The sequence below is a fragment of the Haliotis rufescens genome, unplaced genomic scaffold, assembly GCF_023055435.1.
Source record: "Haliotis rufescens isolate VD_foot unplaced genomic scaffold, xgHalRufe1.0.p SCAF_9, whole genome shotgun sequence".
Lineage (NCBI taxonomy): Eukaryota > Metazoa > Mollusca > Gastropoda > Lepetellida > Haliotidae > Haliotis > Haliotis rufescens.
The window spans coordinates 17745463-17762582 of record NW_025964383.1 but is presented as its reverse complement, the minus strand read 5'-3'; the positions used below and the strand labels follow the sequence as shown (position 1 = coordinate 17762582).

At 41.9% G+C, this 17120-nt stretch overlaps 1 protein-coding gene across 1 annotated transcript; it reads left to right on the top strand.

Annotated features, from left to right (window-relative positions):
- Positions 1 to 104: 104 nt before the first annotated feature.
- LOC124119844 (centrosomal protein of 19 kDa-like) lies at positions 105 to 3281 on the top strand. Its single transcript, XM_046482500.2, has 2 exons — positions 105 to 215; positions 2533 to 3281. The coding sequence occupies exon 2, from the start codon at positions 2543 to 2545 to the stop codon at positions 3038 to 3040; it is 498 nt and encodes a 165-aa protein (XP_046338456.1). The 5' UTR covers positions 105 to 215; positions 2533 to 2542; the 3' UTR covers positions 3041 to 3281.
- The last annotated feature ends 13839 nt before the right edge of the window (positions 3282 to 17120 follow it).

Below are 17120 nucleotides of genomic sequence, written 5' to 3'. Positions count from 1 at the left end.
ATGTTTTAAGTGAAATAATACATTGTCAAATATAGTTCTACATCAGCAATTACATGTTCGTTTTAACTCCGCTCCATGTTTTGTGACAATCTCGGTCAATCATGAAAGGTCAAGGTCAGGTCAGAAATTCCGGAATGCAAGATTTGACAAGTGAAATTTTACTCTCTTCATCGGGATATTGGTGACATATTACTCTTATGCTGTTTATAGCTACGGTAAATATACAGACCACTAACCCCAGTTAAGCGTTCACGTAGTTTGTACAGAGATGTGATTTTCTTTGCGTTGTTTACGTAAACTTTGAAAAAGTGATAGATTTGTTGTTTCGAATATCTAACCGGCAATGTTATTCAACGTATGCAAGCGTCATACATTTTACTGGCTAGCGACCAGTTATCGCCACAGAACAACTTTTTATTATATAATTATTTATCCAAAAATGATAGAAACATATTTTAGCATATTAGGAAGCAGTGATACATTTTGTTAACTGTTATTACAGTGTTGTGATGATATAGTATTATTAATGATCTGTTATGTTCAATATTTCTTGATCATGTTGATGAAATATTTAGAATACTTATTATTCATGTACAAATGATGTAGCTGTTTATGACCAGCGAAGACATTCTAAAACTTATTTCCTGTTGCAAAATGGTTATGGTGATTAAGTCGGATTTTATGCTGCTTTTAGCAATATTCCAGCAATATCACATCGGGAGACACCAGAAATGGGCTTTACACATTGTACCCATGTGGGGAATCAAACCTGGGTCTTCAACTTGAAGAAGAGCGATTGGTTTAACCACTAGGCCACCCCACCACCTGCCATGATTAGATAACAAAATAACATACATGTAATTTTGTAAGCTGTTTGCTTGCTTGACAAATAATAATAAAAGTCTCATTGCTGCTTACCTCACTATAAACACCCTGTCTCACAGCCATGTTGTTGTCCGTATATGCACTTACAGACAAAAAAACACCCTGTGAGAACCCAGGATAGAATGTGTCCCCAGTACTCCATTGCTAGTCATATGTTACTAAATTGGGCATCTGTGGGGATTCTAGGTGAGCATTGGTCCCTAGCAACTTGTGCTGGCTGTTAGAGGTGGCTAACTGGGAGCATAGTGGGCAAGCGGTCAAAAGAGCCTGGTGCTGAGATCGTATCACACAAGTGACCGGGTTGTTATTCAGCCTTGGGACCAACTATGTTTACAGGTCTTTACAGTGTTGTAACTACCCCTAGTGTACAGAAAATTCCCCTTGTGACTCAAAAGAACCCACTTGTCCGATGGTAGTTGACCAGATGGTGGAAACACGAATACATTCAGACGCCAGAAACACAAGTGTCAAAACGTGTGTTGTCACCCTTGGCAAGTGACTTAGTTCAAATGTGCCCCTGTTCACCCAGCAGGGAATTGGTACCGAATATGTGAGGTGGATGTAAAAAAATCTAGCCCCCGTAGACAGCTTGGGTTGTATACTCCCCAGGGAGATGAGAATTATAACTTGAATGCAAACAGATCCACTTGTCAGGGAAAATTTTAAATGTATAATAATAATTATAATAATAATAATAATAAATGGATTGGTGGTCAGGCTTGCTGACTTGGCTAATGGAGTGTCAGTGTACCCAATGGATGGTTGCTCATTATATCAATCACTGGATTGTCTGGTCTACAGTCATTTACTTACAGGTCTCAGGACTGAGTCATACAGCTGGATGATTTCTGAGTCATGTGCTAAATAACAAACCCACACACAGATGAGAAAAATTGCTTTGAGTGTACCCTTTTCTTTGTTTCCTTGATACCCGTGAAGATCCGGGGTAGAATAGGTCTTCAACAACCCATGCTTGCCTTAACATGCGACTATGTTTGTCGTAAGAGGCGACTAACAGGATCTGGTGATCAGGCTCTCTGACTTGGTTGATGCATGTCATTGTATCCCAATTGCGTAGATTGATGCTCATGATGTCAATCACTGGATTGTCTGGTCCAGACTTAATTATTTACAGACTGCCATCATATAGCGGGAATGTTTTTGCTGAGTCCAGTGTTAGTCAACAAACAAACTTTGTTTCCTTGACGAGTACACCTACACCATTTACGTTATTCGGTCGAACATTTATTCTTCATGTGTATCCTCAGGTTTTAAAGGTTTGGATGAAAATCTAATACATGTAATATATTTATGGTGGCCCTACCTAACAATAATGTTTTTTTAGACTTTAGAGAAAGTTAGTGTGGTGAGTTTTCTGTTCGTCACAAGTACTCAAGCAATGAATCACAGATGACAACTGAATTTCATATCTGTAGTTTGTCTAGAATAATAATTCCATTATTTATTCAAACCCAACACACTCACACTTACTCGGGGCAGTTGGGTAGCCTTGTATTCCCCACTTGGGAGCAATGTGTTAAGCCATTTCTGGTGTCCCCTGTCGTGATATTGCTGGATCATTGCTAAAAGCGGCATAAAATCAAGCTCGCTCACTCACTCACTCACTCATCTGTTTTTTCTTTTCAGAGAACTAAAGATGTCTGACTGGATAGACATAAAGAAGTGTGGCCTTAAGATTGATCCGCCTTCCTTGGTGCTTATATATTATGACAGGAAGACGAAAAAACAACGACGAAGAACTATGCCACTTAGAAACTTTACAAAAATGTCTTACGTGGACAGATTTGCTGCTGATTTACGGTCATGTCCAAGAAACTCAAAATATGTGAAAAACTTGCCGCAAGCCCAACTCCTCCGAATGTTGACAATTATTAAAGACAGGCTTAAAGGAATGAGTCTTGAGGCCAGCTTGGCCAGGAACCTTGAGATGGACAATATTGATCCTGAACAAGATCTGAACAAAGTTGACGAGGAGACCCTGAAGAGAAAGAAGCTGCAGATGGACAATGGATTTGAGAAAAATCGCAAGAAGCCTGGTGACCCTGATTTCCAGTATGATGTCGAGGTTGACTTTGACACCGGGGGCGTGGAAACCTCAGGGTGGGACTCGGAAGGCACTGACCCCGAGTTCTGAGGACTTGACTGAAGTCTGTTGTTGTGGGGTAGATGATGTCAGTATGGTTGGAGGGTTATGTATGTTGGACAATAGATCCAGAGCTCCAGTTAAGCTTTTGGTGCTGTGGGTATTTCACCCATGCATTTTAAAATCATTGGGTATCAGTAATTCTGTCTGGGTATTCAAATTTCTGTTACCCACTAGTTTTTGCACATGTGGGTATTTAAGTTAAATATTTAAAAACACTATTCATCTAGTCCCTGCAAACTGGTGTCGTGTGGGTTCGAGAGCTTTATAGGACTCAAAAATACCACGATACTTCCACAAGAAAGTGTGATGGCAATGATCGTGACGTAACTGTCATCGTGGAGTTTGGCAAGGTTGACGGAATGCCCGCTTATAATTTCAAAATAAGTTGCTGATTTGCTTATCAAATACGCAGTGTTACTTCACAATATTTTGATGATACACACAAGTTTTATTTTTGTAGCGTATCTGTAATGTTCGTTGCATATTTGATACGCTTGGATTTTATTTTACTGTGTATTTCTGCATTTCTGATGCGTATTTTACGCAGATACGCAGCTTATCTGGAGCTCTGAGATCCTTGCGGTTATCTGCTGTGGTATCAGATCCTGAAGATCTCAGGGATGTATCCAAGCATTCTCAGAGGCTGATACTCAACGCCAATGTTAGAAATAATACCCCAATTAGATATCTCGGTTTAAGTTATCATAATTATTTAATTTTATATTTTATACCTTTGCGTATATGACTTGGTTTTGAATGCCTTTGAAAGTAAGACAATATGATTCGATCCAGGGGTAGAAACAAACATTTTTAGTCCACTATTCCTTATAATGATAACATATAGCACAACCCTTAAAAAGGGCAAATTTCTACTAGTCCTTATGATACCTTAACTATAGGGCAATTTGGCAAGGACTTCAGGACAAGTGCCAATTCCTAATGCTGTGAACCTAAACAAATTCTCTATTTTGGAAAGACTTCTTTTAATATGCTTAAGTCAGCACCATACCTGTGCTCGTGGGTTTCACGTCTAAGATCTGCATCACTTGGGGCTTTCCTCCCACATTAAGCTGACACGCCATGATATGACCGGAACACTGTTAAAAGCGGCTTAAGCACAACTCACTCACTCACTCACTCACTCACTCACTCACTCACTCACTCACTCACTCACTCACTCACTCACTCACTCACTCACTCACTCACTCACTCACTCACTCACTCACTCACTCACTAATATCAGTGTTAGAATTTAGAAATTGTCACTAGTCCTGTAGTCCATACCAAACTGCCGAATAGTAAAGGTATCCTAAGGACAAGTAGAAATTGGCCCATTTTAAGGGTTTTGCTATATGTTATCATTATAAGGACTAGTGGCCAAAAACTAACCCTAAATATGCTAAAGAAATCACTGGATTGTCTGAGGTTTGTGTCAAGGATCCCAAGACATTCATTCTTCATTTCAAATGCTGGCAATACTTGCCTCACTTTACATCTCCTGTATGTTGGCGTAAGACCTGTGAAGTATGGTGCACAACAGTACTTCAGGTCATAATGTGTGTATCATTTCATGGCCGGGTAATCACACAAAATGAATGTATAGAAGTCATTGTATAAGGTAGACATGAAGGTGAATTGTGACACTCCTGTTCTCCAAATGTTTTTGCGGAGTTCTGTAGCCATTGATGCAAATGATGCCCTCTGATGCCACATGTTTTGTTTGGGTCTGAGGTGCGGTCGGGTAGCCTAGTGGTTAAAGCGTTCGCTCGTCACGCGGAAGACCCGAGTTCGTTTCCCGGCATGGGTACAACATGTGAAGCCCATTTCTGGTGTCCCCTGCCGTGATATTGCTGGAATATTGCAGGAAGCGGCGTTAAACCATAAACGCTCCACTGTTTGGGACTGTTATGGGAGACAACTCTTCAACATATTTGGAGATTTCATGTTGTCTACACTATTCCCAACGCCTTGCCATTCTTTCTACAAAGTGATACCTGCAACTCTGCGGTGTGTTCATCTGCTTCCACAATGTACCTAGACTAGACATTGGCTTGTATATTATTGTATGCAGTAGTGATCATCTTCGATAACCCAGGGTATTATATCTCCTACCCTTGACCCATTAGTACCATAGATTCATTTTAGATCCTATCGAAAGACACAACTAAAAATGTCAAGCAAAGGAAATCGTGAGATATGGAAGTAATAAGAGAGCTGGAGGTATAACATACTGTTTAATTGAGGACAAATAGTGATGTCCGATGATCAGTTGTTTTCTGATACATCAATGTAAGAGTCTATAATAATGGTTGATTTGGGAGAAACATGTTATTTGATATCGAATTTGCATTCAAATTGTTGATTTGGATAGTTACATATGCAACCAAATTACCAATCAAGTATTTTGTTGAATGATAATATTCATAAAATTGTAAAAGGATGTATAAGTTTAATGAAAATAGACAAAAATGGACGACTGATTGTGGTCAAACTAACCAGTTATGAGCAATAATTGATGGCAAGATAACAGAAAACTCCAAAGACTATGCAAAACTATACTTCATCTTTTTCAGGGGGAGGTCGGGTAGCCTAGTTGTTAAAGCGTTCGCTCGTCACGCCGAAGACCTGGGTTCTATTCCCGACGTGGGTACAGTGTGTGAAGCCCATTTCTGGTGTCCCCCGCCGTGATATTGCTGGAATATTGCTAAAAGCGGCGTAAAAACCATACTCACTCACTGTTTTTCTACTTCAAGTTTACAATAATTTATTTTGTGTTGGCTTTTCTTTGAGATGATGCGTATAGGACCCCTGAGTAAATTATTTGTGACTCTCGTTACTGATTGCCCATAGTCACCTGAATTCATAATGGCATTTATTCCTGTAGTCGTGGTAATGATAATAATTTGATCCATGTGGATGAGGTCTTCGTAAATGGCTTTACATTGTCTCATGTAGATTGTTCTATCAAACATTGTCTCATGTAGATTGTTCTATCAAACATTGTGAAAACTATGTCCCAGATTTAACTGTTATAAATTTGATGGCATTGATGATTATATAGCCTGGGTATGCATGGTATACTGGTATATGCAATATTGGAAATGATATTATTCACATTATTCAAGTCATGGTATTTCATTCTGACATAATCCCCATTTTTCATCAAAACTCACATCACAGTCCCTACCCATTATCTGTTGTTTATCGTATAACTATCATATCAACCAGATAACTAGGTCTTTACTATGGTATAACGTTGTGTTAACTAAACAATTAGGTCATGATGGGGTATCTGGGTTTTATTACCTTGTCACACATAGAGGGTTATCTTGTCTTTAATAATAATAATAATAATAATGATAGTGTGCATCTTTATAAAGAGCCAAATCCACACCCGAAAGCATGCTCAGTGGTCAGTGAATCAGCTCCCTGGGGAGTATACAATCCAAGCTGATTTACCATCGAGGCAGACTGAAAATAGTTCACAGGGAATTATCTAGGATTCCAACCTAAATACCCTTGACCGACAAATTGCGGAAAAAAATGTAAAATTGGTTATCAGTGAAATGAATATCCCCTCTGCAAAACAATAACATTAGTTATTAGCAGGATGTGAAGTAATTGTTATGGCTACACTTTCATTGCCAAGTCACGTCATTAGATTCACAGTTCTTCCAGATAGTTCTGATGTTGTGAATGTTTTCTGTTATATTATGCTTAAATCGGATACATCCTCAAATATTACTGAATTCAGGTTTGTTTTGTCTGTGGATGTTCGAGATGTTGCTGATGTGTTAAATCATATTTCGCTCACTGAACATGTGTTTCCAAATGCTGCACTTTCAGTACTGATATGCTGGCTTTAGTGGTCAGGGGAGTGGGACACTATTTTGTCAAAGTGGGAAGAGTTGTGTCCCTTAGTAATTTATGGTCAGCGTCATAAGTCTTGCATGTTGGTTTCTCCAAAGTGGTTAAAGTCTATGGCCTTGGTAATTGCAGGTTTTCCTCTTACATGAAATCATCTCATTCACGGCTGTAATGGTTCCCTTTATGTGAGCCTGTCAGAGTTGTCTCCCTTATGTGAGGCTGTGTCAGAGTGACCCCCCTTATGTGAGACTGTGTCAGAGTTGTCCCCCTTTGGTGAAGCTGTGTCAGAGTAGCCCCCCTTATGTGAGGCTGTGTCAGAGTGGTCCCCCTTATGTGAGACTGTGTCAGAGTGGTTCCCCTTATGTGAGACTGTGTCAGAATGTTCCCCCTTATGTGAGGCTGCCAGACTTGTCCCCCTTATGTGAGGCTGTGTCAGGGTGGTCTCCCCCCCCCCCCCCCCCCCCCCCCCCCCTTATGTGAAGCTGTCAGAGTTGTCTCCCTTATGTGAGTCTGTCAGAGTGGTCCCCCTTATGTGAGGCTGTGTCAGACTGGTCCCCCTTAAGTGAGGCTGTGTCAGAGTGGGGGACTCTGTATTAGACGATATACAGACCAAGGTTTAGAACATGACAGTTTGGGAGATGGATTTAAAGATACAGTGTTGTGCCATGATACTTTGTGGAAGGATCCTTCAAAGTTTTGAGCTGAAGTAAGATGAAATGGCCAAGATGTAAGATGATGGTTTATCGAATTGAGTAGTGCCATATGTCTCTCCTAGTTTCGCTAGGCTCTATTTGTATGTTAACCTTGTTAAAATATGTAGTGTAAATATTTATTATTGCTGCCTTTTACCCACTCCATATTAGGGTGAGGCCATAGCATGCACCTCTGTAATGTTTTATGTCAGTTAGATATTAACTATAACAGTGAAAAAAAGACCTCATTTACAGGTACTATACTGTTACCATGGTTACTGAGAAATGATAATTTTAACAAATCTGTGATCCTTGTTTTATTTATATCAAATGTTGGCAACTTTCTTAAGAATGAGGTCACAGCATGTTGCTTGTTTCTTTGTCTGGAATATTTTGTCCTGAGTGAAGTGCTGGCAGCAATATTAATGTTTTAAAAATCATAAAGTTCTATTCATGGTAGACTTCATTATATGCTACTCAAAATAAGTTAAAGAACACCCACAATTGGAAGGCTGTGTGTTGCAATACCCACCAGCCAGATTAACAATAGCCATAAGGAAAGAATTGTTCTTTTACTTCTTTTGAGTAGTATATGTGATGATAATGGCTTTCCATCGGCTTTATTGGAACCATTGGATGTCTCCAGCTGTGATGGCCAGCTATTTTACGGGGTGTTGTTGGCAAGAGAACTTTGTAAACTAAAGCATGAATATTTATGACCCTCCCCCACAAGTTTATCCATGTTTTGCACCCCCTCCCAAAATGCTTGTCCTTTTTCACGACCTTCTGCTTGAGGTAGCAAGTCCTAAATAATATCACAAGCAGCAAACACAATTCTTGAAAGATTTGGTACAATTTACGACCTTGTTGTAAGTCTCTTCAATTACCTCCATCTCACAGATTATTGTCCCCGAAAATCAAATGGTCGGTCCCTTAAGAAATAATAATTACAGTTTGGAAAGAAAGGTAATGCTGATTCCAACCAACAAATGATATCTTTTTGTGCACTTTGCCTTATTTATGTATTATGACGTAACCTGTCTCGGAAACAGTATTACAATATGTAAAGTTGTTCTTATGGTATCATATGTATTCCATTGTCCGTGTAGATATATCGTACTGTTCCATATCTGTTTATTTATTCAGGATGCTCTCTGTGCCATTGATTGTTATCCCATATCCTATGAAAAATATAAACTTTACAAACTAATAAACATATCCATAATATTATTTGGCTTCTTTTCTATTTGATAAACTGATTGTGATACTGAGACAATGATTGGATGCTTGTTATTTTATCAATGTAGAGGGCACAGGCGGCCGAGTCGTCTTTAGGCACTGCAATTTGCTGTGCAGAGTTGTGTCCTTTGGCCATGCCAGAAACTTTGTGCGTGTGGGTTCGAATCCCGGTTCGCCCAGATTACGTTTCTAGGTTTGTCAGCACCGTACCATGCTCGTGGGTTTCACCAAAGTGGAAAACGTCTGAGACCTGCATCAATTGAGGTTTTACTCCTACAATAAGCGAAGACGTGATATATCAGAATATCAAAGCAGCATTCAACCAACAGTGTTGCCAGCCTGCCAAAGCACCCTCCCTTCCATCCATCCGTCCATCCATCCATCCATCCATCCATCCATCCATCCATCCATGCGTGAGTGGTTGCTGTTCAGCAGTTAGCAATAGGCCAGCTATATTAAAGGCCAGTAGATAATCCTGTCTTTGCCAGGGAAACCCATTGTTGACAGCAATCACATTGCAAACATCCAATCCTCCTTTTGTCAGCTTTAGGCTGCAAAATTATTTTATCAGTGGTTTTAGGCACTGCAGTTTTATGTGTTGGGTAGGTTTTGAGATGTTAATTTCGAATCTCATATTTTCCTAAATGATTATTTAATTGACAACATAAGACCCTTACTATTTTTTATATATTTTTGTTTGTTTGGTTGGTTGTTTAAGACGGCACTCAGGAATACTTCAGCTGTATGACAGTGGTTTGTAAATAGTCGAATCTGGACCAGACGATCCTATGATTGACATCATTGAAAAGAAACGATGACAACCTCCATGGTCTAGTAGATAGAGCGTCTGACAGGAGATGGTGGACCGCCTCCATGGTCTAGTGGACAGAGAGTCTGACGGGAGAGCGGCTGACCGCCTCCATGGTCTAGTAGATAGAGCGTCTGACGGGAGAGCAATGGGCCGCCTCCATGGTCTAGTAGATAGAGCGCCTGACAAGAGAGCGGCTGACCGCCTCCATGGTCTAGTAGATAGAGCGTCTGACGGGAGAGCAATGGACCGCCTCCATGGTCTAGAAGATAGAGCGTCTGACAGGAATGCGGCTGACCGCCTCCTTGGTTTAGCAGATAGAGCGGCTGACCGCCTTCATGGTCTAGTAGATAGAGCGTCTGACGGGAGAGCAATGGGCCGCCTCCGTGGTCTAGCAGATAGAGCTTCTGACAGGAATGCGGCTGACCGCCTCCTTGGTCTAGTGGGTAGTGCGTCTGACGGGAGAGCAATGGACCGCCTCCATGGTCTAGTGGGTAGAGCGTCTGACGGGAGAGCGAAAGGTCGGTGGTTCGATCCCGTCTCCCCGCTTTATACCAAAAGACGTTGATGGATGGTTTCCCTACCGGCGACTGGCATTAACGGGATAAAATAATGACTGGTCGGCTCGGCCACGCGCGCACACACACATCGCTATATAATAATACTAATCTTGAACGTGACGTTATACCCAATTTCCCCCCTCTTCACCACCCTCAAGATCTTGAACATTGCAGTATTTGCATACATGGGAGTAAGAAGCAAAGAGAAAATTTGTATTTCCAGGAGGTCTTCATTTTATTACTGGAGCAACCACCAGCTGTAGTACAGCGATTGCAAGCCCTCTACTTGCCGTGGCCATGGGCATTCCACACGTACGTTCCACTATTGTCGGTGTTGCACTGCTTGAAGGGGCAACAGTCAGGGTACTGTTTGTAAGGGTAGGACATGAGACCACAGGGGGCGGTCACGTTAATCGTCGGGCACCTGCAAACACAGATAACATCCAATGATGGATTTGGGGAGGATTTCTTTGGGTGCGAATCCAACCCACCTCTTGAAAATGGACACAATATCCGCTTAAGTTGAAAATTCAAATTTATATTTCGACCACCAAGGCTATATATGATTTTTTAAACGATGCCCTAAAACTATGCAATGGATCAAGACAAAAGAAGTGTCTGACATAAAAGAACTGTCTATTTTTGTCGTTATAAAATTTGGGGCTCCTGATGTCCTTACTTGCTTTTTGTTGTTTCCTTCTTTAATTAACGACCGCCCGGAGAGCGGAAGGTCCGGGGTTCGATCCCCGGCCACGTCATACCAAAAGACGTTAAAAGATGGTACTTGTTGTTACCCTGCCTGGCTCTAGTCATTAGGGGATAAAACAAGGACTGGTCGGCTCGGAGTCAGTATACTGTTTCTGAGTGGGGTATTCATGTTAAACTGCGGGATGGTATCTCAGTGGGCAAGCACTATAAAATCGGCATCATTCCGGACTAGTACAAGCAGCCACACACAAACACACACACACACATGCGCGCACACACACACACACACACACACACACACACACACACACACACACACACACACACTCGTACATGCACGTCGCTATATATAAGTGCAGTAATCTGGAACTTTACGTTAAACCCCATTTCATCTCACCTCGTTAATTAACGCTGCACTTGACAGTAGTCCACCTTTTATGACAGCGGTCTGTAAATAGTCGAGTCTAGACCAGATAATCAAGAAATGGCAGCATGATAACGCTCCACGTAGTCAGGTACGATGCCACCCCGACAACAACATCCCCGAAACTGGAATACGTTCCACAAAGCGATCGTAGCGCTCCGATTATCATACGTGTATGTTAAAGTATGGGAGTTACGGTGGTCTTAGCGCTAAGATCGCTTTGTGGAACGGGGCCCTGACCACCCGGTCCATGTGGTCTTACGCCACTGTTTGCAATATTCCAGCAATATCACGGTGGGGGACACCAGAATTAGGCTTCACACATTGTACGCATGTGGGAATAGAACCCGGGTCTTTCGCGTGATGAGCGAACACTTTAACCACAACGCTACCCCCGTCGTCAAAGAGGCACAACAGACATCCATTATTGTGTGTTCAAAGAAACACGATAAACGAGTCAAAAATTATATGCTTGTTGTTTTACGTGCACTCAAAATATTCCAGCTATGTGACGCCGTCCTGTAAATAATCGAGTCTGGGCCACACAAACCAATGATTGATATTATGAGCAAAGTCCCACGTCGTCGGTGGACTGTGACACGGCCTCATTCAAATCACCCAAGATGACCACCAGATTCTTTAATCGCTTCTACAGTAGAAGATGACATCGGTCTAAGGTCGGATGAACTCACCGTACACGATGTCGTCAACACAGACTCCAACTAGTGCGGCGGCGATTGCTGCATACAATTTCATCCTGGAAGTCCTGTGTATAATAGGAAGAATAAGTTTGTTTATTTGTTTGTTGTTTAACGCCGCACTCAGCAATATCCCAGCTATATGACGGCGGCCTGGAAATTATCGAGTCTGGACCAGACAATCCAGTGACTTACATCATGAGCATCAAACCACGCAATTGTACAGTCACCTAGTCACCACTTTGTAGGCGTGTCGAGTTATGTGCATTAAACAATCACCTGATTCACGTCACAGAGGCACGCCACAGTATGCATTCCTACACCTGGAATGTTTATCAATCCCGTCATTTTTTATTGCTTTGAGGGGGGCACCGGTGGCCCAGTCGTCTAAGGCGCCGCCATTCGCTGTGCAGAGTTGCGTCCCTTGGGCACGCCAGAAACCTATGATTGTGGGTTCGAATCCCGGTTCGCCCCAATTATGTTTCTAGGTTTGTCAGCACCATGCCCGTGCTCGTGGGTTTCACCGAACTGGTAAACGTCTGATACCTGCATCACTTCGGGCTTTCCTCCCACATTAAGCTGACACGCCGTGATATAACTGGAATACTGTTAAAAGCGGCGTTAAACCCAACTCACTCACTCAATCACTTATTGCTTTGATATACGCGGATTAATACAGTTTGCACATCGGTTTTTCCGATTCATACTTCAATGAACCGAAAAATAATACACAGTCAATCCTTATTTGTGTGCGCAATTGTACAGTCACCTACCGGTCATTATCATGACATGAAAGAACAGCCCCACCAAGTTATCACTGGTCCAACATGACGCCTCGTCCTCGATTTCTTTGGAAAGAAAGATTTGATTAACTGAATAAATAACATATTTTGATGATTTATGAATCGGTGGTTGAACATTTGCCATAGTAACTAATAGTAATCAGTGTTCAGATGAAACTGCTCAAAGAAAATTGGACATGCGTATACCTGCTTTGTGGCTGGAGAAAGTATTGAAGGTAAGGAATAGTTCCGGCATTTCGGAATTCGACATACAGCCGGCCAAACGCTGTTGGCATTCATCTGCGATGGTCAGTTTGCTGCAAATAGAACATGATGTATTACAAGTTGCTAGAGGCGGCTAACGGGATCAGGTGGTCAGGCTCGCTGACTTGGTTGATGCAAGTCATCGTATCCCAAATGCGTGGATCGAAGCTCATGATGTAAATCACTTGGTTGTCTGGTCTGGTGTGAGATTTACAGACCGCCGTCTGGAAATTTGCTGAGTGCGGCGTAAAATAAGACCCCCACACCCCCCCCAAAAACAAACAAAACAAAACAAAACAACAACAAAAACAAAAAAAACAAAAAAACAAAAACAAAATAAGTATTTCTGCCTAATATTCAAGTGTAGTGTTTTATTCTAAAGGTAGCGTAATGTAAATTTAACCGACTTGAAAAAGGCCGTTGGCATTTTAATTTGTTCGTGTGCTAACGTCCTTATTATCAATGTTGCGATGGTTCGTTGCAGATACTAACTGTTTTATCTATAATGCTCAAATTATACATACCATCAATAAAAATAATAAATATGGGTATAATTAAGAGTGTATCGAATGATCGAACTATCCGTGCACTGATATTGTTGAGTGAGTATGGTTTAACGCCGCTTTTAGTAGTATTCCAGCAATATCACGACGGGGGACACTAGAATTGGGCTTCACACATTGTACCCATTTCGGGAATCGAACCCGGGTCTTCGGCGCGACGAGCTAACGCTTGAACCACCAGGCTACCCGACCGCCCCTGCTATTGTTGAAGGTCCTAATGGAAATGCAAAGGCGACAAGTCTAAATATCAACAATCTGGACTATAGTTACGATATACCTAATTTCTGAAAGGGATGTAACTCAACATTTTCAAGCAATCTTCTGGACATGGGAATGATTTCATTGATAGAAAATGTCCTCATGTAGAACTATTAGGCATTGTAGGTACATTTTCTTAACGTCCACTCCTTCAATACTTGGGGGTGGAGCATGGAATATTTGTCAGATGTGGAATATTACTTTCTCTGAAATGAGTACCCGAACGATTTTTTGTTTCAAGATATACTACTCAAAAGAAGTTAAGGATCACCCGATTCTTTCATAATGGTAAAGTTAATCTGTGATGACATGAGAGATAAACTATAGTAATGTGAAAGAATCAGGTGATCCTTAACCTCTTTTGAGTAGTATATTATTTACGATACTAACCTGCAGTCAAGGCTCAGTTTGCCGTCTTTGATAATATTCCTAGACGCTGGTTTAAACACGATCGTGTTGATTGGAACATAAAAGTTCTCACGTGTAATGTCAGCGCAATCCAGTTGTGATCTTAGGTCGATGTCTCTCATTGTATGCCACTCACGACCGGATACTAGAAAACACACACAGAGTAGGATAAACTCTTCAACTTCAACGAACTATAGCATTTAACTTTGACGATGCATTTATGAATGTGATCGTATGTATCTCAAATGTTTGGTCGTGGTAATAGGTGAGGTGAGGTGAAATTAGGTTTAACGTCGCGTCCAAGATTATTGCACTTATATAGCGACGTGCATGTACGTGTGTGTGTTTGTGTGGCTGCTTGTACTAGTCCGGACTGATCCCGATTTATAGTGCTAGGACACTGAGATACCATTCCGCAGTTTAACATGAATACCCCACTCAGACACAGTATACTGACTCCGAACCGACCAGTCCTTGCTTTAACCCCTTAATGCCGAGCGCCAGACAGGGTAACAACAAGTACCATCTTTTAACGTCTTTTGGTATGACGTGGCCGGGGATCGAACCCTGGACCTTCCGCTCTCCGGGCGGACGCTCTACCACTAGACCACGGAGGCGGTCGGTCGTGGTAATACACATAACGGGACACTTAAACACAATGCGCTTGTCATGCTGAAGGGCCGTATCCAATCATCAATTACCGCCTCCGTGTCAACAAACAGTAGTGTCAGTTTTCACAAAGCGAACGTTGCGACGCAATCACTGCATGTCATTGAGTGAGATTAATCGCCGCTTTGAACAGTTTTCAGTTGTATACCAGATGAATTTGTGGTAAGGCTTAAAATAAGGAACGGGAAATTCAAATCAACAGTTAATAATTAAATTTTCGTTGTGTTCATTGAGATTCCTGCATTCTGATTAGCTGAATTGTTCACGTGTTATTGCATTCATTTCCCAATGAAAGTAAAAAAAATGAACCACGCCCACCGAAGCAGACTCATTTTCCCTCTCTGCTCACGTGTATCGTCATGCACAGGACATTTAGCGAAATTCATGCATATTCATTGTTCAAACCACCCTTTGGGACCGAAGGCCGAGAAGGAATAAAACAGCAAACGTGCAGGCTCGCTCGACTTTTTATTCCCCGCTCCCCTCGGTTCCACAACTTTCATGTCTTCGGGTTTCATTTCTGACTAGCATTTTTCCAACTGTGTCTTCCCATTCTCAGGGAATTAATGTTCGAATGTGGCGGCAACTGACCATGTCAAATTTGAAACAGCCGCCTTCTACCGGGCATACTTGTTCCGGTTCGTTAAAGTCTGACTGTTGCAGTTATTCTCGCCTCTTGCCTTGATGGACAGGTCCTATGAACTTTGTTTTGATTCTACTCTCCGTTGATTGGCTACTGACTTTGTAGGCGTGTCGAGTTATGTACATAAATTAAACAATCACCTGATTCACGTCACAGAATGCACGCCACAGTATGCATTCCTACACCTGGAATGTTTATCAATCTCGTCATTTTTTATTGCTTTGAGGGGGGCACGGGTGGCCCAGTTGTCTAAGGCGCCGGCATTCGCTGTGCAGAGTTGCGTCCCTTGGGCACGCCAGAAACCTATGATCGTGGGTTCGAATCCCGGTTCGCCCCAAGTATGTTTCTAGGTTTGTCAGCACCATACCCGTGCTCGTGGGTTTCACCGAAGTGGTAAACGCCTGAGACCTGCATCACTTTGGGGTTTCCTCCCACATTAAGCTGACACGCCGTGATATAACTGGAATACTGTTAAAAGCGGCGTTAAACCCAACTCATTCACTCACTCACTTATTGCTTTGATATACGCAGATTCATACAGTTTGCACATCGGTTTTTCCGATTCATACCTCAATGAACCGAAAATTCATACACAGTCAATCCTTAATTGTGTGCTGGGACGATTAGGGTCAGCAACTCTGTGCAACTTTAGAGCTTTAGTCTCACTGCAATGTATACATACTGAAACATGCTACAATATAATGGTTACCTACGAGATTAGGGGAGAACAGCAGCAACTCATATCACAAACTTCATCCTTGCAGCATGCAGTCGATGTGCTCGATGTCACAGAACATCCCATGTTCATATATATATACTACTCAAAAGAAGTTAAGGACCACCCGATTCTTTCACATTACTGTAGTGAGTGAGTGAGTGAGTTTGGTTTTACGCCGCTTTTAGCAATATTCCAGCAATATCACGGCGGGGGACACTAGAAATGGGCTTCACACATTGTACCCATGTCGGGAATCGAACCCGGGTCTTCGGCGTGACAAGCGAACGCTTTAACCACTAGGCTACCCGACCGCCCTTCACATTACTGTAGTAAATCTGTCATGGCATCACAGAATAACTATAGTCATGTGAAAGAACCGAGTGGTCCTTAACTTCTTTTGAGTAGTATATATACACAAAACAAAATACAATGGTTCATACAAGAGTAATCCTGCTGTCGCTTCTTGCACTGATTATCATGAATTATCCGTCCACGTGGTCCTGTGTACAGCGCAAGGTCACAAATCAGTTGAATTTATAATAATAGGTCATTTATATTGCGCAGTCGCGATCTCGTGCTTGTGTGCCAAATGCCCATACAGTTATATGCAAATATTTTTTTAAACTCGAGAACGCGAGATTGCCACACTTGACTAAAGTCGCGATCTCGCGTTCTCGTGCTTTTGTGCCAAATGCCCATTCAGTTATATGCAAATATGTTTTAAAACTCGAGAACGCGAGATTGCCACACTTGACTAAAGTCGCGAT